The sequence below is a fragment of the Rattus norvegicus genome, chromosome 1, assembly GCF_036323735.1.
Source record: "Rattus norvegicus strain BN/NHsdMcwi chromosome 1, GRCr8, whole genome shotgun sequence".
Lineage (NCBI taxonomy): Eukaryota > Metazoa > Chordata > Mammalia > Rodentia > Muridae > Rattus > Rattus norvegicus.
The window spans coordinates 219915625-219939322 of record NC_086019.1 but is presented as its reverse complement, the minus strand read 5'-3'; the positions used below and the strand labels follow the sequence as shown (position 1 = coordinate 219939322).

The 23698-nt window shown below is 35.7% G+C and overlaps 2 protein-coding genes across 2 annotated transcripts; both read right to left on the bottom strand.

Moving 5' to 3' along the window:
- Positions 1–11607: 11607 nt before the first annotated feature.
- Or5b113 (olfactory receptor family 5 subfamily B member 113) lies at positions 11608–12534 on the bottom strand. Its single transcript, NM_001409149.1, has one exon. It carries the CDS (start codon positions 12529–12531, stop codon positions 11608–11610), a length of 924 nt encoding a protein of 307 aa, NP_001396078.1. The 5' UTR covers positions 12532–12534.
- An 8995-nt stretch (positions 12535–21529) lies between these two features.
- Or5b109 (olfactory receptor family 5 subfamily B member 109) lies at positions 21530–22462 on the bottom strand. The gene has a single exon (XM_039096547.1). The coding sequence runs from the start codon at positions 22460–22462 to the stop codon at positions 21530–21532; it is 933 nt and encodes a 310-aa protein (XP_038952475.1).
- Between the last annotated feature and the right edge of the window lie 1236 nt (positions 22463–23698).

Genomic DNA, 23698 nt, shown 5'->3' with positions numbered 1-23698 from the left:
ACATTGTAATAGGACAAAATGGCAACCAACAGACTGGGAAAATATATTTAGAGGTTTAGAGGGCTAATATCATATATATATATATATATATATATATATATATATATATATATATATATATATATATATCAAGAAGGTTGACTCCAGAAAACCAAATAAGCCTATTTAATGACCAAAAAGCACCTAAGAAAAGTTCAACATCCTCAGTCATCAGGGAAAAACAAATTGAAACAACACTGATATTCCACCTCACACCAGTCAGAATGGCTAAGGTCAAAAACTCAGATGACAGCAGATGCTGGAGAGGATGAGGAGAAAAAGAAACACTCCTCCATTGTTGGAGAGGTTACACGATGGTACAACAACTCTGGAAATCAGTCTGATGGTTACTAAGAAAATTGAACATAATGCAACCTGAGAACCCGTACATACCACTCCTTGGCATGCACCCAAAAGATCTTCTAACATGTAACAAGGACACATGCTCCACTATGTTCTTAGCAGCCTTATTTATAGTATCCAGAAGCTGGAAAGAACCCAGATGCTCTTCAAAAGAGGAATGAATACAGAAAATATAGTATTTTTACACAATGGGATACTACCTAGCTATTAAAAGCAATGACTTCTTCAATTTCTTTCTTCAGAGGCTTGGAGTTCTTATCATACAGATCTTCCACTTGCTTGGGTAAGTCACACCGAGCTATTTTATATTATTTGGGACTATTATGAAGGGTGTTGTTTCCCTAATTTTTTTCTTAGCTTGTTTCTCTTTTATATAGAGGAAGGCTACTGATTTATTTGAGTTAATTTTATACCCAGCTTCTTTGCTGAAGGTGTTTATCAGGTTTAGTAGTTCCCTGGTGGAACTTTTGGGATCACTTAAATATACTATCATATCATTGGCAAATAATGATATTTTGACTTCTTCTTTTCCAATCTGTATCCCTTTGATCTCCTTTTGTTGTCTGATTGCTCTGGCTAGAACCTCAAGAACTATACTGAATAAATAGTGAGAGAGTGGGCAGTCTTGTCTAGTCCCTGATTTTAGTGAGATGGCTTCAAGTTTCTCTCCATTTAGTTTAATGTTAGCTACTGGCTTGCTGTATATGGCTTTTACTATTTCTAGGTATGGGCCTTGGGTTCCTATTCTTTCCAGGACTTTTATCATGGAAGGGTGTTGAATTTTGTCAAATGCTTTCTCAGAATCTAATGAAATGACCATGTGGTTTTGTTCTTTAAGTTTGTTTATATAATGGATTGCGTTGATGGTTTTCTGCATATTAAACCATCCCTGCATGCCTGGGATGAAGCCTACTTGATCATGGTGGATGATAGTTTGATGTGCTCTTGCATTCAGTTGGCCAGAATTTCATTGAGTATTTTTGCGCCGATATTCAGAAGGGAAATTGGTCTGAAGTTCTCTTTTTTGGTGGGTCTTTGTGTGGTTTAGGTATACGAGTAATTGTGGCTTCATAGAAGGAATTTGGAAGCGCTCCATCTGTTTCATTTTTGTGGAATTGTTTGAATAGTATTGGTATGAGGTCTTCTATAAAGTTCTCATACAATTCTGCACTGAACTCATCTGGACCTGGGTTCTTTTTGGTTGGGAGACCTTTCATGACTGCGTCTATTTCTTTAGGAGTTATGGGGTTGTTTAAATGGTTTATCTGTTCCTGATTTAACTTCAGTACCTGGTATCTGTCTAGGAAATTGTCCATTTCCTGCAGATTTTCAAGTTTTGTTGAATATAGGTTTTTGTAGTAAGATCTGATGATTTTTTGAATTTCTTCTGATTCTGTAGTTATGTCTCCCTTTTCATTTCTGATTTTGTTAATTTGGACACACTCTCAGGGTCCTCTTGTTAATTTGGCTAAGGGTTTATCTATCTTGTTGATTTTCTCAAAGAACCAACTTTTGGTTCTGGTGATTCTTTCTATGGTCCTTTTTATTTCTACTTGGTTGATTTCAGCTCTGAGTTTGATTATCCCCTGCCTTCTACTCCTCCTGGGTGTATTTGCTTCTTTTTGTTCTAGAAATTTTAGGTGTGGTGTCAAGTTGCTGATATATGCTCTCTCCTGTTTCTTTCTGCAGGCATTCAGAGCTACGAGTTTTCCTCTTAGCACAGCTTTCGTTGTGTTCCATAAGTTTGGGTATGTTGTACCTTCATTTTCATTAAATTCTAAGAAGTTTTTAATTTCTTTCTTTATTTCTTCCTTGACCAGGTTATCATTGAGGAGAGGATTGTTCAACTTCCATGTATATGTGGGCGTTCTTCCTTTATTGTTGTTGAAGAACAGCTTTAGCCCGTGGTGGTCTGATAGAACACCTGGGATTATTTCTATCTTTCTGTATCTGTTTTATGACCAATTATATGGTCAATTTTGGAGAAAGTACCATGAGGTGGTGAGAAGAAGGTATATCCTTTCATTTTAGGATAGAATGTTCTAGAAATATCTGTTAAGTCCATTTGATTCATGACTTCTTTTAGTCTGTCTATGTATATGTTTAATTTCTGTTTCCATGATCTGTCCATTGATGAGAGTAGGGTGTTGAAATCTCCTACTATTATTGTGTGAAGTGCAATGTGTGCTTTGAGCTTTAGTAAGGTTTCTTTTATGTATGTAGGTGCCCTTGTATTTGGAGCATAGATATTTAGGATTGAGAGTTCATCTTGGTGGATTTTTCCTTTGATGAATAGGAAGTGTCCTTCCTTATCTTTTTTGATGACTTTTAGTTGAATATCGATTTTATTCGATATTAGAATGGCTACTCCAACTTGCTTCTTCAGATGGTTTGTTGGAAAATTGTTTTCCAGGCTTTCACTCTAAGGCGGTAACTTGAGGATGAGTTTTGGGGAGAGGTTGGTAATGGGGGGAGGATGGGGAAGGGAATACCCATAGAGAAGGGGAGGGTCAGGAGTTAGGGTGATGTTGGCCTAGAAACTGGGAAGGGGAATAACAATCGAATTGTAAATACGAAATACTCAAGTTAATTATGAGAAAAAAACTAATACAAAAGTGACTAATGCATTCATGTATTCCTCAAGGAAAAAAAAAAGCAATGACTTCAGGAAATTCTCAGGCAAATGGATCCAACTAGAAAATATCATCTTGAGTGAGGTAATGCAATCACAAAAGAACACACTTGGGATGATGCATTCACTGCTAAGTGTTTATTAGCCCAAAAGCTTGGCATACCCAAGATATAATTTACAGACCACATGAAGTTCAAGAAGAAGGAAGACCAAAGTGTGGATACTTCAGTACCTTTTAGAATGGTGATCAAATGCTCACAGGAGGAAATATGGAGTCAAAATTTAGAGCAGAGATTAAAAGAAAGGTTATCCAGAGACTGCCCCACCTGAAGTTTCATCCCATATACATTCACTAAACCCAGACACTATTGCAGGTGCCAAGAAGTGCATATTGACAGGAGCCTGATGTCACTGTCTCCTGAGAGGTACTGCCAGAGCCTGACAAATACAAAGGCAGATGCTTGCATCCAACCACTGGAATGAGAACATGGTCTTCAATGGACGAGCTAGAGAAAGGGCTTAAGGAGCTGAAGGAGTTGGCAACCCCAAAGGAAAAACAAGAAGATCAACCAATGAACCACCTCATAGCTCCCAGGGACTAAACAGTCAACCAAAGAGTACACAAGTAGCAGAGGATGGCCTCATCAGGCATCAATGTGAGGAGAGGCGCTTGGTCCTGTGAAGGCTGATGCCCAGTGTAGGGAAATGCTAAGGCGAGGAAGCAGGAGAGAGTAGGTGTGTTATGTGTGAGAGCACTCTCACAGAAGCAGGTATAGGGGGAAGGTATATGGGGGTTTTGGAGGGAAAACCAGCAATTGGATAACATTTGAAGTATAAATACCGAAAATATTCAATAAAAGAAAAGGAAAAAATAGAGGAAATTGAAAGGAAAAACCAATAACCTAACTTGTTAGCAACTTTATTTGGGACTTCAAAGTCCCTAAAATCAAAGAAATAAATGTATGTTGTCTACATGTGTAGTACTGGAAATACTTGTCATTCGACATCTCAACCATTATACTATGAGTGATAATTTTGAAATTTTTACTCGAGTCAGAAAACATAACATAACTGGCTACTTCTGATATTCTGTGTGGGGGTGTAGAATGAGGTCAGGCATTTGATTACCATTTTAACATCCGGAAAAATGACATGAATATTTTGAAGTTAGTCTGGAAAAATTATGTAAATCTTCTGGCAATGGTGCTGAGGTTGCTGAATTCATTCCAATTCTCCAAGTGGATGATATGAAAACCAAAGTTATCCATGAGTTATCACAGGGGGTTTTGATTAAACTTCCATTTGAACATTCTAGGTTACTTAGAGAAATTGGCCTCCATAATGGAATAGCCATCATACAGTCATTCAGAACTCAGATTAACACATTATGCTGATCTCTCTGAACAAAAGGAATCTCTTTAACAGTTCATCTTATTGTTGATTGTACTATAAAGCTCCTCTTGAACTCTGCTTGTGGGTTTTTGACTACACTGGACCATGAGTTTTCATGTGTATTTACTGAGGTCCAATCCTCCAAATTAGGACTTGGTAATCTCCAAAATTTAGTAGTATCTATTATTTAAATAAAATATTTTAAATGTTATAATTGTGTTTCTTTGAAATACAAATGTTTTTTAAATGTTTATATTCTATACTGAAATTCATTTTTAGGGTTTGAAACTTCCATACATTTGTCCAGTGAAATTTAGTCATACATACTTCCACACCTCCCTCCAACATTGCCAAGAATTACCCAGTATGTTTTCCTTCCTAATTCATATAATTTGCTATTCAATATTGTAATCAAAATCTAATTACAATACTTTAGTTTCACCCTCCAACTGCTCACATAGCACCTCTCACTTTTTCAAATTGATGGTATTCTTTTTCTTATCACCACCACCACCATTATTACCTTTGTTGTTGTTGTTGCTACTGCTGTTGCATATATGTTCATAAAACTGTCTGTATCCATTTAATGTGTCTTTTGCTTAAGAAACTTTAGGTCAGAGCACATGACATTGAATAATCAATAAAAGCCTCATCCTCCAAAAAAGTTATTTCTCCCTCTCAGTCCTAGTTGCCTATGCTTCTTGGTCTGTAGATAAGATTGTTATGCTTTCTACTCATATGTTTATAGTTGTATAATTATTGACTGGGATAAAAACCTACCAACAGACATCTTCTAAAAAAAGTAGGGGTTGTTACAGATGTCCCACTAAGGGATGAACACCACATAGTCACTTCCCAATTCTTAGTCCAGGTGGTATCCTCTCTAATATCCTCTGCTCCATAAAATAATCATCTTTGATAAGTCGAGCCGCACAAATCTATGTATGTAAGGGTTTTAAGTAATAGTATTGTCTTTTTACTTTTTCTGAAACACACATTATATATAATGTATATAGTTTATTAATTAATTTTAAGAATATACTTATGTGATGTGAAACTTACCACTTAATAAAAGATCAATCCTTCATAAAATTTACTTGAAGTTTGATGTTCTGCTGGATAAATTGAATGCCAGGAATTAAGTAGGCATAAGATGAGAAATGGAAACTAATTAGTATATATGAAGTAGCATTTCAGTAGAGCAAAAAATTTTCAGTGTTTATTAAATAATCTGGGCGTGCCTCCACAAGGCAATAATTATGTGTAATTCATTGTCATGATGGATGATTTTTTTAATTTTTTTTACTAGATATATTTCTTTGCCTGCATTTCAAATGTTATTCCCCTTCCCACTTTCCTGTCCAAAAGCCCCCATTCCCTCCCTTCGCCCTCCCCCATACAGGTATTCCACTTATACATCCCCCTTACTGCCCCTCCATATTCCCCTGCACTGGGGGTCCGAACTTGGCAGGACCAAGGGCTTCCCCTTCCCCTGGTACCCCAACAAGGCTATTCTCTACTACATATGCAATTGAAGCCCTGGGTCAGTCCATATATAGTCTTTTGGAAGTGATTTAGTCCCTGGAAGGTCTGGTTGGTTGGCATTGTTGTTTTTATTGAGTTGGGAACTTCTTCAATTCTTTCAATACTTCCTCTAATTTCCCCCAAAGGAGCACTAGTCTCAGTTTGGTGGTTTGCTGCAGGCATTGACCTCTGTATTGGACATGCTCTGGATGTGGCTCTCAAGAGAGATCTATATCCAGTCCCTTTCAGCATGCATTTTTTAGCTTCATCAATCTTATCTAGTTTTGGTGGATATATATATATATATATATATATATATATATATATATATATATGTGTGTGTGTGTGTGTGTGTGTATGTATGTATGTATGTATGTATATTCATATGACACAAGTTGGGCAGGCTCTGAATGGCCATTCCTTCAGTCACTGCTCTAAACTTTACTTCCATATTCCCTCCTATGTATATTACCCCCCTTTAAAGAAGGAGTGGGAGCATCCAAATTTGGTCATCCTTCTTCTTGAGCTTACCGTGGTCTGTGGATTGCATCTTGGACAATTTGGGCTTTTTGGCTAAAATCCACTTATGAGTGAGGGAATACCAAGTGTGTTTTTCTTTGATTGAGTAACCTCACTCAGGATGATATTTTCTACTTCATTCCATTTGGCTATGCATTTCATGAAGTCATTGTTTTTGATAGCTGAGTAGTACTCCACTGTGTATATGTACCACACATTATGAATCCATTCCTCTCTTGAAGGGCATCTGGGTTCTTTACAGCTTCTGGAAATAAGGATGCTATGAACATAGTGGGGCAAGTGTCTTTGTTGTATGTTGGAGCATCTTTTGGATATATGCTCAAGAGTGGTATAGTTGGGTACTTAGATAGTACTATGTCCAATTTTCTGAGGAAACTCAAGACTGATTTCCAGAGTGGTTGTAACAGTTTGCAATCCCATCAACAATGGAGGAGTGTTCCTCTTTCTCCACATCCTCACCAGCATCTCTTGTCACCCGAGATTTTTATCTTAGCCATTCTGACTGGTAGAGGTGGAATCTCAGGGTTGTTTTGATTTTCATTTCCCTGATGACTAAGGATGCTGATCATTTCTTTATTCTCTTTTTGGCCATTCAATAATGCTCAACTCGGAGTGTTTTGTTTAGCTCTGTACCACTTTTTAAAATCGGGTAATTTGACTCTGGAGAGTCTAACTTCTTGAGTTCTTTGAATATTTTGGATATTAGCCCTCTATCAGATGTAGGATTGGTTAAGATCTTTTGCAAATCTATTGGTTGCCATTTTGTCCTAATGACAGTGCCTTTTGCTTTACAAAAGCTTTGTAGTTTTACGAGGTCCCATTTGTTGATTCTTGATCTTAGAGTTTGAGCCATTGGCGTTTTGTTCCGGAAATTTTCCCTAGTGCCCATTTGTTTAAGACTTTTCCACACTTCTTCTTCTATTAGTTTGAGTGTATCTGGTTTGATGTGGAGGTCCTTGATTCACTTGGACTCAAGTGACTATAGATTAAGTGACTATAGGTGTGTGGTTTGATTTCTGCTCTTCAATTCTGTTCCACTGATCTATCTGCCTATCTCTATACCAATACCATACAGTTTATGCAGAAGAAATTTTATTCATTCATGAAATGCTTACTAAAATGTTACTACATAAAATGAGATATATGGAATCAAACAGAAGAGAAATTGGGAAGGAGCCATGAACTCAGTGGCACAGTCAGAAATTTCCTAAACAGACCTCCAAAGACTAACACTTTAAGATCAAGAATTGATAAATGGGACCTCATGAAACTGGAAAGCTTCTGTAACACAGAGGACATAGTCAATAAGACATATTAGCACCCTACAGATAGGGAAAAAATCTTCACTAAGCCCACATCTGATAAAGACTAATATCCAAAACATGTAAAGAACTCATAGTCGAGGTATCTTGAATGACTGAGAAGCACCTAAAGAAATGTTCAAAGTCCTTAGTGATCAGAGATATGCAAACAAAAATGACCCCGAGATCCCACCTTCCACCAGTCAGAATGGCTAAGACGAAAACCTCAGGTGACAACACATTTTGGCAAGCATGTGGAGAAATAGGAACACTCCTCCATGAATGGTGGGATTGCAAACTGTTGCAACCGCTCTGTGAAATCAATTTGGAGGTTCCTCAAAAAATTTAGAAATAGACCTACCTAAAGACTGAGAAATACCACTCTTGGGACTCAAAGATGCCCCCCACCCCGTCCCACAAAGGCACATGTTCCATTATGTTCATAGCAACTTTATTTGTGATAGCAAGAAGCTGGAAACAAGTCCAATGTCTCACAACAGAAGAATGGATACAGAAAATGTGGTTCATTTACACAATTGTTTACCACTCTGCTATTAAGAATAAGGATATCTTGAGTTTGGCAAGCAAATAGAAGGAACTGGAAAGTGACATCCTGAGTGAGGTTAACTCAGACCCAAAAGGCCATACACAGTATGTTATCAATGATAAGTGGTTATTAACCCCACAAAAAACCCCCACAAAAATAGTACAGAATATCCAAGATACAGTCCACTGTATCCAGGATACAGTCTAAAAGTTGATCAAGCTGAAGAGCCCCAGTGTGCACAGCTCAGTTCCACTTGGGAGGAAGAAGAAAGCAACCACAATATGGGAGGGAAGGCAGAAAGGGGTGAAGGAATGGAGATTGGCAGACAGGGGAACCTGATCTGGTATTAGGTGGAGGAAAAGGACTGAAGCCCTGAGGGCCGGCAGAAAGGGTGAAAACAGGCAACCTCTGGAGAAAGGAGATTGGGAGGACGCTCTAGAATATACCAGACACCCAGGATGTGAAAGACTCTCATGATTCAAAGTGGCATAAGACCCTAGATGAACAGCCATACACTGAGTTAGCCCTACAGTCCTACAGGGAACATATTGAATCCTCCTCCAGCAGAAAGACAAGGCATCAAGTGATGGATGGGGTTGCTATCCCATAGCCGAAGCTCTGACCCATAATTCTTGCTGTCTGGAAGAAATGCAGGAAAAAAAGGTCCAGCAACAGACCCAAAGTGTGATCCAGTTCAAGGGGAGGCCCCAAGACCTGATACCATTACTGAATCTATGGGGCATTCACAAAAAGGGACCTACCATGACTGCTGTCCAAAAGACCCATCAAGCAGCTGAAAGAGTCAGATGTAGATATGTGCATGCAACCAGTGAACAGAAGCTGCTGACTCCTTTCGTTGAATTAAAGAAAAGATGGAGGAAGCTAAGGAGGAGGGTATCCCTGTAGGGGGACCAGCAGTGTCAATTAACCTGGATTCTCAAGATCTCTCAGACCCTGGATCACCAACTAGGAAGCATACCCCGTCTGAGATGAGGCCTCCAACATATATACAGCAGAGGAATTCTGCATTCATTCAGAGAAGATGCACCTAATCCTCAAGAGATGGAGACCCTAGGAAGTTGAGAGATTTGGTGTGGTGGGTGCTATAGGGACATCCTTCTGGATACAGAGAAACGAGTGTGGGTGAAGGGGTATAGGATGTGGAAGTTTTGGGGAGAAGACCTGGAGGGGAATAGATCTGGAATGAAAAAAAATTAATTAATTAATTAGTTTAATTAAAAAGAACAAAGACGAAAAATAAATAAAAAGTTACTACTACAGAGACATCTGATAAAATGTTAACTATCATTAACTTTATCAGTATATGTTAATTATACATAAGTTTCCTTATAACAACTTTATGCAAATCAAATTGTATTTATAAGCTTTTGTCTAATTTATTTCTATCACCATCTGGTGTGTGTGTGTGTGTGTGTGTGTGTGTGTGTGTGTGCACGTTTCTGTGTGCACATGCGTGTGCATGCAGGTAAGTGTGTGTATGGTCATGTGTGTGTACAAGTAGAAATATATTTGAATGATATATTTGAAGAAAATAATTTCTTCTCCCATGAAATTTGTATTCCACATTTGAAAGATGGACAACATCAAAAATGTGCATAGTCAGTGAACAGTGACAAAACTAACTAGAATAATATAGGATGGCAGTTTATGCAATGAGTTCAGCATAACCCTTTTATGAAGGTTGGAAGAAGGGTCCTATGACAGAGGAACAAAGTGCAGAGATACTGAAGCAAGATAATAATTGTAGCCCTAAGAAAAAGCAATGATATACCTGGAAATAAGGCAGAAAAGAATGCAACTCATCTAATGTAGGAAATGAATGACTCTTTCAGACATGAGAGTATGCATTACTACTTTGATATAAATAATCTAAAATATTTAGTAATAGATGAAAATATTAACTTCCAAACTATTACATTTCTGGCTATTCTGACAAATTATCCTTCTGAAAATTATAATAAAAAGATATGTTTAAGCACAAATGTCAGATGAGAGATGTCAGTCAATGTAGGACATATTTCAGTAAAAGATACAAAAGAAGACACTCTGTTATTTAATAATGCATATTTTGATACTGGACTCCTAGAATGTCTGTAAAATAAATAAATAATATACAACTTTTCCATCATCATATTCAAATTTGAAATTAAATTATTGACTATGAAAACTGATAGATATTTTCTGGGCTCTCTATTGAAACATAAATGCAAAAATAGAATATGTGTTCACACATATATTTTTGAAGCATATATATATTATGGGTTTGGTTTTATGTGATAGTGGTGTATAGAAAACTCCCAATATATTGGCCAAAGTCTAGGGAGTATATTCAGTCTGAATTTGGCATCCTAAGCAAGGGAGGGAATGAACTGACTAATGACAATCTTGAAGCTCAAATAGAAATTCTCACATCAAAGAATGAGAGAAGACATATGCCATAGTTAAAGGAGGAAAGGAAGGGAAAGAAAACAGAGAGTTGGAAGAGTGAAAGAAAAGAGGAGGAAGGAAGCATGGAGAGAGTGCGAGACAGGAGAGAGAGAGAGAGAGAGAGAGAGAGAGAGAGAGAGAGAGAGAGAGAGAGAGAGAGAGAGAGAGAGAGAGGAAAGAGAGAGATTCAGCCACACACAGAGAGTGTGAGGAAGAACTAGAACTTTCACTGATTTCTGTTCTCTTCGGTAAAGCCAAATTGGATGTGAAATTGGCCACAAATATTGAGGGCAAATCATTATAAATCCTCTGCTGTGAGTAGAAGATATTTTTGAGAACCAGTTTTAGACATAAATAACCACATGTCTTATGAATTACCTGGATTTATCGGAGTCAATTCAAATCAGTAGATAACAATAACCTCCAGAGAAGCCATGTTTCATTTAACTCTGAAAAATTTTCTGACATCCTCAAGTGTCATTCACTGTAGAATGCCCATGTGCACATCTTCTCTTTAAAAGACTCTGTCTACACTTATGTACTCTGTATTAATATCTTATTGCCAAATGCCAGAAAAAATAAGTGAATTAATAAATATCCTGATTGAAAATTTATGTAAGCAACTCCTGAGTATTTTAGGCATTCTCATTCAGATAAGTATTTCTGGACATAACATTTTCTGTTTCTTGGTTTCTGTAAAACAATGTTTTCTATAACTTGTACAAAAGGTGGATTTTAAACATAACCCAATAACTAGACAATATCACAAATAATGAATCCAAGTATCATGGGTCTCTGAAGTGAGAAATCAGTCATAAAAATCATGTTGGCTCTAAAATGATCTTTTTGAATGCACTCTTAACCTCTTTATTCCTCAGGCTATAGACCAGAGGGTTCAGCATGGGGATGACCATGGTATAGAACACTGAGGCAATTTTATCTGTGTCCATGGAGTGACTGGAGCTCGGCTGTACATACATAAAAATACTAGTTCCATAGAAAATGGAGACGGCAGTGAAGTGGGAGGCACAGGTGGATATAGCCTTGTGGTGGCCTTCAGCTGATGGCATCTTTAGGATGGTGACAAAAATGAACATGTAAGATATCCAAATAACTATAAAGGCAAAAAATATGTGGAAGCTTACTATGTAGACAAGAACCAACTCACTGGCATGTCTGTCAGAACAAGAGAGAACCATGACTGCTGGAATATCACAGAAAAAGTGATGAACAACATTAGACTCACAGAAATAGAGCTGGAACGTATCTCCAATGTGGATGGAGGCATTCAGGAAACCAGTGACATAAGAGCCAATGATCAGCCATGTACACATACTTGTAGTCATGGTGGTGGTATAATGTAGTGGTTTACACACTGCTGCATAGCGATCATAGGCCATTGAAGCCAACAGATAATTCTCCACAGTAATAAATGCTGCAAAAAAGAACATCTGAGCAGCACAGTCATTGTAGGAAATGACCTTGTCTCCTACAAGAAAACCAGATATGACTTTTGGAGTGACTGCTGAAGAGTAACAAAAGTCTACCAGAGATAAGTTACCTAGAAAAAAGTACATGGGCGTGTGGAGCCGTGAGTCCATGAGAATCAACAGGATCATCCCCAGGTTTCCCACCAGAGTGATTGTGTAAATGAAAAGAAATGTAATGAAGAGTGGGATCTGTAGGTGTGGGTCATCAGTGAGTCCCAGAAGGAGGAACTCTGTCACTTCTGTCCTATTCTCCATGTTGAACAATCTATACAGCACTAAAAAATTAAAAAGTACAGTCTGATAAGGAAATGAAATTGTAATTCAAAGGTATGAAGGTGGTATTCTATGACTATAGTTAAAATTATATCAAGATTTTTCAAAATATAAGTAAACTTGAAAACAGAGGACAATGTATTAGCACAGCACCATATGTGAATCATATACCAAAATTTAACGTTTTATGAATTTGAAAACAGACATATGAACAATGTAATAATTTGATAAAAATGATTAGTGTAGCTGAACCTATTTGATAGCCCATTTCTCCTAATTGCAGTTAAACCTCACATTTCAATATGCTTACCTGTCAAAAATTGCAATGGATTTTTTTTAAGATCGTGGGTAACATTTTATTGGCTTTTATGACCTACAGGGAATAAAGGGCTTATTTTTTTCTTCCATTTTTATTAAACTGGTTATTTTTTATTTACATTTCAAATGTTATTTCCTTTCCCAGTTTCCTGTCCATCAGCCCCCTAACTCCTCTCCCTCCCCTTTGATGTAGGTTTTCCCCTCCCCATCCACCACCCATTACTGCTTATTGTACCCTCATAAAACACATTCACTAATGATTCTTTTTACATTCATATATATTAATCAACACAAGAAAGAGTGCAATTCATTAATACTGGCATGATTCTTAGTTGCAATCTTGTTTATATAATTATATGTAAGTTAAACTCAAGCTGAATAATTCTTATGTAGGTTTAAAGTAGATTTAAGTTAAATCAAATTTAAACATTAGACTTAATTCCAGCATTTAGCAAATAACTTGGTGATCAGGTCAACATGACATTCACAATAATTTTAATGTCATATGGACATGTCACCTAATAAATATAATCCTGAAGAATTACATGAGTCCTCTTTTAATAACAATTTATGATTCTTATTTGATTTCTGACTTTTTCTAAATTAGTTCATTTTATTACTTATGCATTCATACATATGATTTGTGATTATAAACTGAGGTTAAAGATGAATTTAAATACTGAATGATATCACATTTTAATACATAACTAAATACGAAGTTATCTCATAGATTATGAGAGTAATTTAAGCAGCAGAGGCAAATTTAATTGATATATATCCTGAGGTATATGCAGCACGGAATTCAGGTCTTTATAGCAGATATCTGACATTTATCTCTCAACATCATATTTCCATCTGAAATTTGAAGATTATAAATGAGACTTACTTTTAGTTAGCTCTGTGAGAATAAAATAGTATATAATACAATGTTGACATTTGAGTGTTTGCTACAGATGACTAATACTGTCATGTTGCTATTACAATAGGATACATCAATAAATACCACATTTTGAACAAGGTTAATTCTAGCAATGCAGAGGTTCATTTGTCATGAATGATATGTTAACATTGCCAAGCCCAATTTTTCTTCTCTTAGAATATGGTATCATTGCATTTTCCAGAAAATATGTTGCCTTGTTACAAGCAGATAACTTCTTCTGAGATTTATGTGAGCAACTTACTTTGAAAAAAATTCTTCAATGAAATGCTCATATTCATTTGATCAAAAAGTCCATTACTGTTAATCTTCAATTTTTCTTTTGTTACTGTCAAATCACAGTGAAATATCATGGATTCTGAGAGTTGAAAAAGTCCCACATTATTGGCAGAATTTAGTACTTATACCAATCGTGTTGACACATTCCATCTATTCAAATATTGATTTGAACTTTTCTAGTGCAATAACCATGTTTATTATTTCTTTATTTGAATTCCAGCTATGTAATATTTTAAAATTATAGAGGCAGTATAACACATATTCAAGATGATTGGTTAAAATGAGTATGGGTGTTTTTCTTTCTCTTTCTCTCTCTCTCCCTCTTCCTCCCCTCTCTCAGTCTCTGTCTCCCTGTTTCTCTGCCTCTATATGTCTCTCGCTGTTTTTTTTCCAACTTTCAATGATATTCAAATGTACACTACACAAGAGTCACTAGTCAATCAAAATATAATTTCTTTCACTTATATTCATATTTTACGATGCTTGACTTAAAACTGAATCTCAGAAGAACCGATGATAGAAACTGTCACAATTATGCATCATTCTTACCTCTGCTTCCTGATAAGTCTTTTTGAAATCATCTCTTTCTTCCTTCAAACAACAATTGAGAATCATCCCAATACTGTTGAATAAATTATACTTCTTACTTGAATAATCTTGGAACGTGAAAGTAGTATACTACTTAGCTATGAGAAAAAGAATATACAATTTAGAAAATGGTTTTGAAGTCATAAATACAGCTATATTATATTTAGTAAATATTGCTAGATAATATTTCCTAGGAATGGATTAAAAATACTCTGTAAAGCAGAGAAGTGTTGGGGAGATATCAACAGTGGCCAATTTTTAAATATAACCCACATTCTTTCTATATCCTTGGAAGAGTTATTTACCTCCTTATTGCTTATAAAATATACATTATTTTTCTCTCACAATTTAAAATTTCTCTGAAAATAATAAATAAGACTGCAAACTATTATACGAAGATGTTATCATTAAAGAGTATTTAATTTTTCTATTGGATCTCTTTGCTCACCATGATTGAAGCTTAACAGCAAATCATGAGGTCAGGTAAAGGCATTTGTGTACTCACAATGATTAATGTTCAGATAAATAGAGGATGTACAATAGAAAATCGTGCTTTCCTTATAAAACACATAATGTTGAGTCACTTTGGGTAATACATGGAAAACTGAAATAATTACAGAGAGTTGGATGTCTCTAGAGATTTCCCTCCTGAGAATATGTAACTCATACATCCACACATTCTACAAAAGAGGCAATTAATTTGCCTCTGGTTCTCAAAATAACTATTATCTTTTTAAAATAATATGCCTTCTTCACTATATCAGTAAAAACATTAAAATGTATACCCTAATGCATTATACCATAAGATATTCTGCACACCTCTGATATCCCTTCATCCTATTGTCTTTACACTCTTGACATCACTAGTCAATTCTCAATTTCTGTGAGATCCAACTTTCAGGGTGACATATAAATGAATGAATTCAGTCAGTAATTTTCAGTCTACTCGTCCTTATTACAAAGACCTTTGTTTCATCCATGTCATTGCAAATGGAAGTTCATTTGGCTAAGCATGAACAGGGTTCCATGATGTTCACACACCACATTTTCTTTATCCTATCAGCAACTGAAAAATGATGTGGATGTTTGCTTTTCCTAGCCTGTGCAGGGAACTACAGGGAGCTTTGTCTAAGATGTATCTTTTGCATATGTATTTCTCTTTCTTTAAATTATGTTTAAAATTGGAGTGTCTAATTCATTATATGGTGTCATCAAGAAATAATTTATTCCAAGAAGTATAGTGTACATTTTTTATATTTCTTTAAAGAGTGTTAATGACATTTTCATAGAAATTCAAATTTGAAGACTATAGGTTGGTTCAGAGATTTTAACAAAGCCTATTATTATTTCATTTTGTGCAAACAAGGTGTGTTTCCATTTCATTGAGTCCACTTCTCAAGTTTTGTCGTTCATTATAAAAATGTTCACTACTATGAGTAAACTTATTTTCTTGATTTCAATTTCAGATAATCCACTATTGTTACATACGCATGTGACTGATGTTACATGCTGAGTTTGCAACTTTACTGATTTTCTTTATCAGCTGTTATAGCTTGCTGATTGATGAAGGCTTAAGAAATATTGTACTATATAAAATTATACATTGTGATAACACTAATATTTATATGTTTTTTCTACTTTACCCAAATCCATACACCAATAGACATTCAGTCTTGACACTGCCTAGACCACAACTTTGTTGTGCTACCCCTGAGGAAGTATTCTCCAAAGAGTTCAGATCAATGAAGCTAGTCTGGTCTGTAATGACAACTGATTTTCTAAAACCTCATAGCCAGAAAACACTTATTTACAAAATATCATATAAATACCCTAATAGATCTTTGCTTCCATCTATAATATTATAAGCCAGACATGCAGCTTCTGTATTTTTCCAGCTTCTTATTTTAAAGTTTCTTTCTTTTTTAATTGAAAAGTGTTCGCACATAATATATTCTGATAAGGTTTTTCTCTTCAAACTCTTCCCTGATCCTTCATCACTTCCCCAACTAAACAATCCCATATCCTTCCTTTCTCTCTTTAAAAAAAGAAACAATCAAGAAAACAAATAAATAAACAAACACACCTTTATAATGTATAAAAAGAGAAGACAAAATATACAACAAAAAAGGAGAGAAAAGAAAAGAAGACAAAAGATGACACCAAAAGGCTTCACACATACCATCGAGTTTACTTAGAGTTGGTCAACTGTTCCTGGGCCTAAGAGCTACCATGAAGAGTGGATAGAGACTGCCCTGGAGAAAACTAAAACTATTTTGTTTCTTTTACAATGGTCCTGTGTTCACTTCCCCTAATCAATATTGGGACATTATCTGGCTCAACATTGTACAGGGCTTATATACAATGTCTGTCTCTGTGAGTTCATGTGTGTATCATTCATTTTGTATCTGTTAGACACTGTTTCCTATGAGTGATCTCTTACTTCTGTCTCTTTAAATCTTTCTGAATCCTTGAGAGAAGGTATTAGAGAAAGACATCATACTTAGTACCGAGTACTCTAAAGTCTCTCACTTTCTGTACATTGTCCAGCTATGGGTCTCTGTGTTAGTTATAATCCACTGTAATAAGTCTCCCTAAAGATGACTGAGCCAGGCACTGATTGGTGTCATTCTGGTTCACTACATTATTATGTACTTCTAGAAAAATGATAGTACTAAGATTTCTCCTGGACTGATGGCCTATTAAGTCTCAATATCTTGGCCTCCCAGCAGTATCAAACATTGGTTTTATCTCATAGAGCAGGCTGTAAACCCAATAATAAAAGTAGTAGGTTGCTATCATGGTTGTACTATTATTGCAACAGCGAATATCACAGTGAAGTCACCACTGCAGGTAGCAGAGATTACAGCTGGATTTATGATTACATATTTTATCTGATAACAAGGACTGTATCTATCAGTACAATGATAATAATAATGTTATAAAGTATTGTTGGGAATCAGCTTCATTTCTCCATGTGCAATGAGCTATAAGTTTTTTTGGATACCTTGCCAAAATCAATTTAAAGATTCAATACAATTTCCATGAAGATCCCAACACAATTCTTTACACTCAACGTTAGAATAATTTTCTACTTCCTATGGAAAAAGAAAAACCCATACAAGGTAAAACAATGCTGTACAATAAAAGAACTTCTGTGGGTTTCAGCATTCTTGAACTATAGCTGTGTTACGTGGCAATAGTAATAAAATTGCATGTTATTGGTGTATAAAACGACAGGTTGATGGACAAATCAAAGCAAAGACTCAGAAATAAAACTACAGCTTATGAACATTTGATTTTTGACAATGAAGCAAAAACAGACATGAATGAAAGAACTAGGAAGACCCCGGATCTACACCAAAATATTGAGACTCCAATGAATATTGTTGGGGTGATAGAATGAATTTCTGTCAACAGACTGCCTCAGAAATCAGCATATACGATAGGAAGGGTAATGACAATCTCCTACCAGATTTCTAGTCCAGTGTGGCCACTGTGGAAAAGTGTTATGGGGAAATCTGAAGGTAACACAAAATAGTGTAGACACAAAGGCTGAGCTGGGTCTGTACCAAAAATCTAATTCCCTCAAAAGCAGTGGCAGTAAAGGAGTGTTCCCATAAGCAGGATCCTACTTGTTCACACTTCTATACTTTAGTGTAAGAAAGGAAGGATAATGAAAATTACTTATCTAAATAGCAGCCTAAAAATAATCTACTTGAGTTACAGCATGATATGGCCTTCTCTCAAGCTCTTATCCTACAAACTCCAATAGAAAAGTCATCAAACCCACAGCATTCAATTGTTTTACTTTCCCTAAATTTCAAAATCTTCCTCAGTCCTTTCCAAAACAGCATGGTCATGTCCACCAGAGCAATACACCAATGAACCTGGTACCAATGGCTATTGTATCTAATTTTATTACTACCAGGTGCTAATGAAGATCATCATTTACGGATCTGGAGGAGAAAATGTTTACCCCATCTCACAGATTACACTCCTTTGAGAAGGAAAGTCAGATCTATTTGTACGTGATTCTAAAACACTTTATATAAGGAAATTTGTTCGTTATTCATAATGTTGCTGACAAAGGTTCAAAACAAAAGACGGTCTTAGATGTTTGAATTATTAGCATAAGCCATGAGTAAGTTATCTCAAAGCATCAAAGTTTCTTCTGAAAGATATTCTTATGCCCTGTTGCAAAACTGCCAAGATTGCTGATGTAGTCAGTACCATGAATGACTGCCTTAAAATGTAGATGAAATGCTCAGTCTATGTTTACTAGATAAGGTACAGTATTAATTTTTAAATGGATCTCTGAAAGTTGGAATGGAACTATTGGAAGCTTCTTTTATGAAGATGAAGACACTAATCACCTTCATTCTAGTGAGATATCCTTATTGTTTGTAAAATTCCTTTCTATAAGTGGTAGGATCAATCTCTAAATGCTACCTAGATTTCCCACAAGAACTTTACCCAAATTACAGTAATTGTATTCATGTAGTTCAATAAAGCTTTTAAGACCAAAACAAACAAACCTTGAGCATGGGAGATCTTTCCATTTTCTGATAACTACTTCATTTTCTTTCTTGAGAGACTTGAAGTCCTCTCATACATATCTTTTACTTGTCTGGTTAGAGTTACACAAAGCAGAAGGAGGAGGGCAAACCTGTAGAAGGACCAGCAGTCTCAATTAACATGAACCCCCAAGATCTCTCAGACACTGGATCACTAACATGGCAGCATACTCCAGCTCATATGAGACCCCAACACATATACAGCAAAGAACTGCCAGGCATGTCTGTGTTCAGTCAGAGAACATGCACTAAACCCTCAAGATAATGGAGGCCCAGGAAATGGGGAAGTCTGGTAGGTTGGGGGGAAGGGGGTGGGGACATCCTAATGGTGACAGGGTGTATTGGGAAGACAAGGGATGTGGAACAGTCACAAGGTGGACAGAGAAGTGGATAAAATCTGGTATATAAAAACATTTTAAAAAACATTGTAATTGTTAAATATATTAAAGAGATTTGTAGAATTTGGAGAAACAATTGGTACTTTTTCTCAATTGAAACTAATTTAAAATAACATTCTCATTGTGCTTTAATGGTTAAATATAAGCTTTTATAGGGGTCTGGAGATAGTGGAAAACATGGTCTACCCTTGCATGCTGAGGAAGCTGTTAAGTCACCAACTCATCTAATGCTTATTTCCTAAGTTCCAAACTACATGTTCGGAAAGATTACACTTAAGAGATGGCATAAATGAATTTATTCACATGGCCCTTAAGGAGCCATTGGAAAATTGTGGTAAAGACTTAGGAGAAGTTACTACAACTACATTTACCTGGGAAAATAATGAAAAGCAATTCAATAGTCATAGAATTTGCAGAAGTTGGTGCCTCTGTTGAAATCTTAAAAGAAGAATGGGTATGTAATTTTGCTGCAAAATATTTAGTTCATCATCTTAACCTCTAAAAATAACAATGGCTCTTAGAATTTAAAAGAGATTTATTAACTTTATTTAATGAATTGTTGACTCAAGTTACAGGTACTCTGTGAGCTATGGTTGAATTGTTCTAGCAATCAACAATCAACACATATTTGGGTACTGAGTTTGCCGACATATAGATAGCATTTTTCCATACTTGCCAATAAATACTAAGTGAAGTTTTTCTTCCTGAAAGTGCTCCAACGTTGTCCTGTTTGACCTGCAGTATCAGCTTTGACATTTGAGTGATTATAACTCAGGGAACTTAGTATTATCCTCATGTAAAATTATATATATATATATACATATATATATATATATACATATACATATATATATGCCATTATATTATATACATACATATGCCATAATGTTTTGCAAAATATACTTAGTAATGAAAATATAGAAACTGCAATAGAATTAGAACTAAGGCATATAATAATGGCAGATTGTAGAAAATAATGTGAGATAAATAGTCTTCAATATAAATCAATTTTCTGGAAGCACAATGATATGGGACATGTTGACATAGTTCTTCTAAGAAAAAGGAGAAATTGTTTTATTGGACCTTTCTTATACAGCAAAATATTTCATGACACCTATGTTTCCTCTTGGGGTTTTGGAAGCAATATATTCTTTATTTAGATTTATTATCTGGGACCATTAGTCAAAGGATATGAAATTTACATTTCTAAGTAGAGTCCAGAACAACAGATTGATCTACATAGTAGAATATACAATATAGCATTCATAGCAGCAATAAGATAACAGTAAACAATACAAATTACTGAGTATATGGACAAAAACTAACTTCAGAAAAGAAAAACAAGTATAAAAATTGATAAGTTAGCCATGAAATCATTAAAATATAATTTCAGAAATAAACAATTTCAGTGGAAAATTTTCCCAACACATAGCCCATACTATTATCTGATTATAAAGAAAAACATAACCTAACTTTTCGTGTAAGAGTCTAATGGATGCTGCAACAAATCACCAAATGGACCAAAGAAGCACCAAAATGGACATCCTTAGATGTGTATTTCAATGTGGATTCAAAATCCAGTCAAGAAGATTATTAACTAGTACCATATACAAGAAAAAGAACATTAAAAGTAGATAATTAAATGTATCAATAATGGTAAAAGTATTTTTGACTAATCAAAACAAAAATTCAAAATTATACTAATTCCTATATTGTGCTTTTAAACATACTGTTGCTTCATTTGCAGGACAAAATAATAAGCATACGCAAGTATAAGCAGATTATAAACTAGATTATAATCTTAAAAAATAATCTACTATATGCAGAAGATGTCATAAAAATTTTAATATTACATCATAAAGTATTTCATGTTATTTTCATAATGATTATTTTCGATTCAGAACCACTTTCATGAATGCATGCTTGACTTCTTTGTTTCTCAAGCTGTAAACTAAAGGGTTCAGCATGGGAATTACCATGGTATAGAAGACAGACACAATTTTGTCAGTGTCCATTGCGTGTCTAGAGCTTGGCTGCAAATACATGAAGATTGTTGTTCCATAGAAAATGGAAACAGCAGTAAAGTGGGAAGCACAGGTAGAAATAGCCTTTTGAAGTCCTGCTCCTGAATGCATCTTTAAGATTGTGATAAATGTTATAATATATGATACTAATATTATTATGAGAGCAAAGAAAAGAGTGAAGCTGGCTAGATATATAAGTACCAGTTCATTTACATGTCTATCAGAACAAGAGAGAGCCATGATTGCTGGCATATCACAGAAAAAATGATGGACCACATTTGACTTACAAAAAGAGAGACTGAATGTATCTCCAAGGTAAACTGAGACATTCAAGAAACCAAGAACATAGCAGCCTATGACCAGACACATACATACACTTGGAGTCATAGTGGTGGCATAGTGTAGGGGTTTACATACTGCTGCATAGCGATCATAGGCCATTGAGGCCAATAGGTAATTTTCCACAGTAGCAAAAGTAGCAAAAACAAACATCTGAGCAGCACAGTCATTGTAGGATATGACCTTGTCTCCCAATAGCAGCCCAGCCATGACTTTTGGTGTGATAGCTGATGAGTAAAAAACATCCACCAGAGACAAGTTACCAAGGAAAAAATACATGGGGCTATGAAGCCGAGAGTCCAAGAGAATCAGCAGGATCATCCCCAGGTTCCCTACAAGAGTGATGATGTAGATGAGAAGAAAGATGATAAAGAGGGGAAGCTTCAGGCCTGGATCATCAGTGAGTCCAAGCAGGAGAAATTGTGTCACTTCTGTCCAGTTCTTCAATGGTGTCATCTAACAAACAGGCAATGTGCTGTAAAATTGAGAAAGGAATAATTAATATGTCAACAAACTAAAATTTGAGAAGGATAAATAAAATATGTAGACAGTGACTGTGGTAACTAGATTGCAAAGATTCTCTACAATGGTTTTGAATTTCAGGTGCTAGCTAAATATTGGGACACATGCTCCTAAACTTGAAAGTTTTGATAAGTCACTTATATAACTTAAATGTAGTGTGTCTGGATGGCCTTTCCTTCAGTTACTGCTCCAGGTTTTGTCCCTGTGTATCTCTTAGACTGGCACAATTCCAGACTAAAAATTTTGAGATGGATAGGTGACCCCGTTTCTCAACTGGGTTCCATGCTCTCTAGTGGACATTGTTTCTTCAGGTTCCATCTCCTTTTTGTTGGGTATTTCTGCTAATATCATCTCTGTTGAGTCCTGAAAACCTCTTGAGAGGGGAAGCCTATGATCCAGCGAATATTTATTGTTCCAGCATAGGAGAATACTATACAGGTGAGTGGGTTTAGGAATACCCTCTTACAGGCAAAGGTGAGGGGGGGAAGTTGATGTTTTGTGGAGGGGAGAGAGGTAAAGGGGACAACATTAAAATGTAAATAAAATAACCAATTAATCAAAAGAAAAGTAATGTCTATCAATGTGCAGGGGATAAGACACTTTGGAACACCTTCTTCTCAATGGAAATATTTTACACAACACAACCCCATAGATTTAAGGGCACTATGTGGGAAAAGATGTGGAAAGATTATAAGAACCAGAGAGATGATGACTCCAAAGAATTAGTATCTTCCTGATAAAACAGGACTGATATAAATGTTAATTTATAGATACTATGGCAACATACATAAGACCTATACAACATTGAGCCAGTTGACTTACCAAACACTGAGATGGAAAGTGAATACACAGAACCAAGGTGTAGTCTGCAATAGATACACTCTGATAAAAGTGGAAGTACTTATCTTCAATGCAGACTCAAACTCATTGGTATATCAAACGCATTGCAGACCAGGTTCCAAATTCAGGTCCTACAAAAGTAAATGTTTTGGTTTTAGTATACATTTTATTTAGTTGTTGGATTTGGAACATTTTTTGACCTTTAAAAATTTTGGTTGTGTGTGTGTGTGTGAGTGTGTGTGTGTGTGTGTGTGTGTGTGTGTGTGTGTGTTTGTGTGTGTATCCTCCAAGGGAAAGAGATGACACATTAAAATTCAGTGTGCAGAAAAG

Bases quoted from the DNA above. Each gene is read 5' to 3' on its own strand.
- Or5b113 (NM_001409149.1), bottom strand. From the start codon at position 12,531: ATGGAGAATAGGACAGAAGTGACAGAGTTCCTCCTTCTGGGACTCACT.
- Or5b109 (XM_039096547.1), bottom strand. From the start codon at position 22,462: ATGACACCATTGAAGAACTGGACAGAAGTGACACAATTTCTCCTGCTT.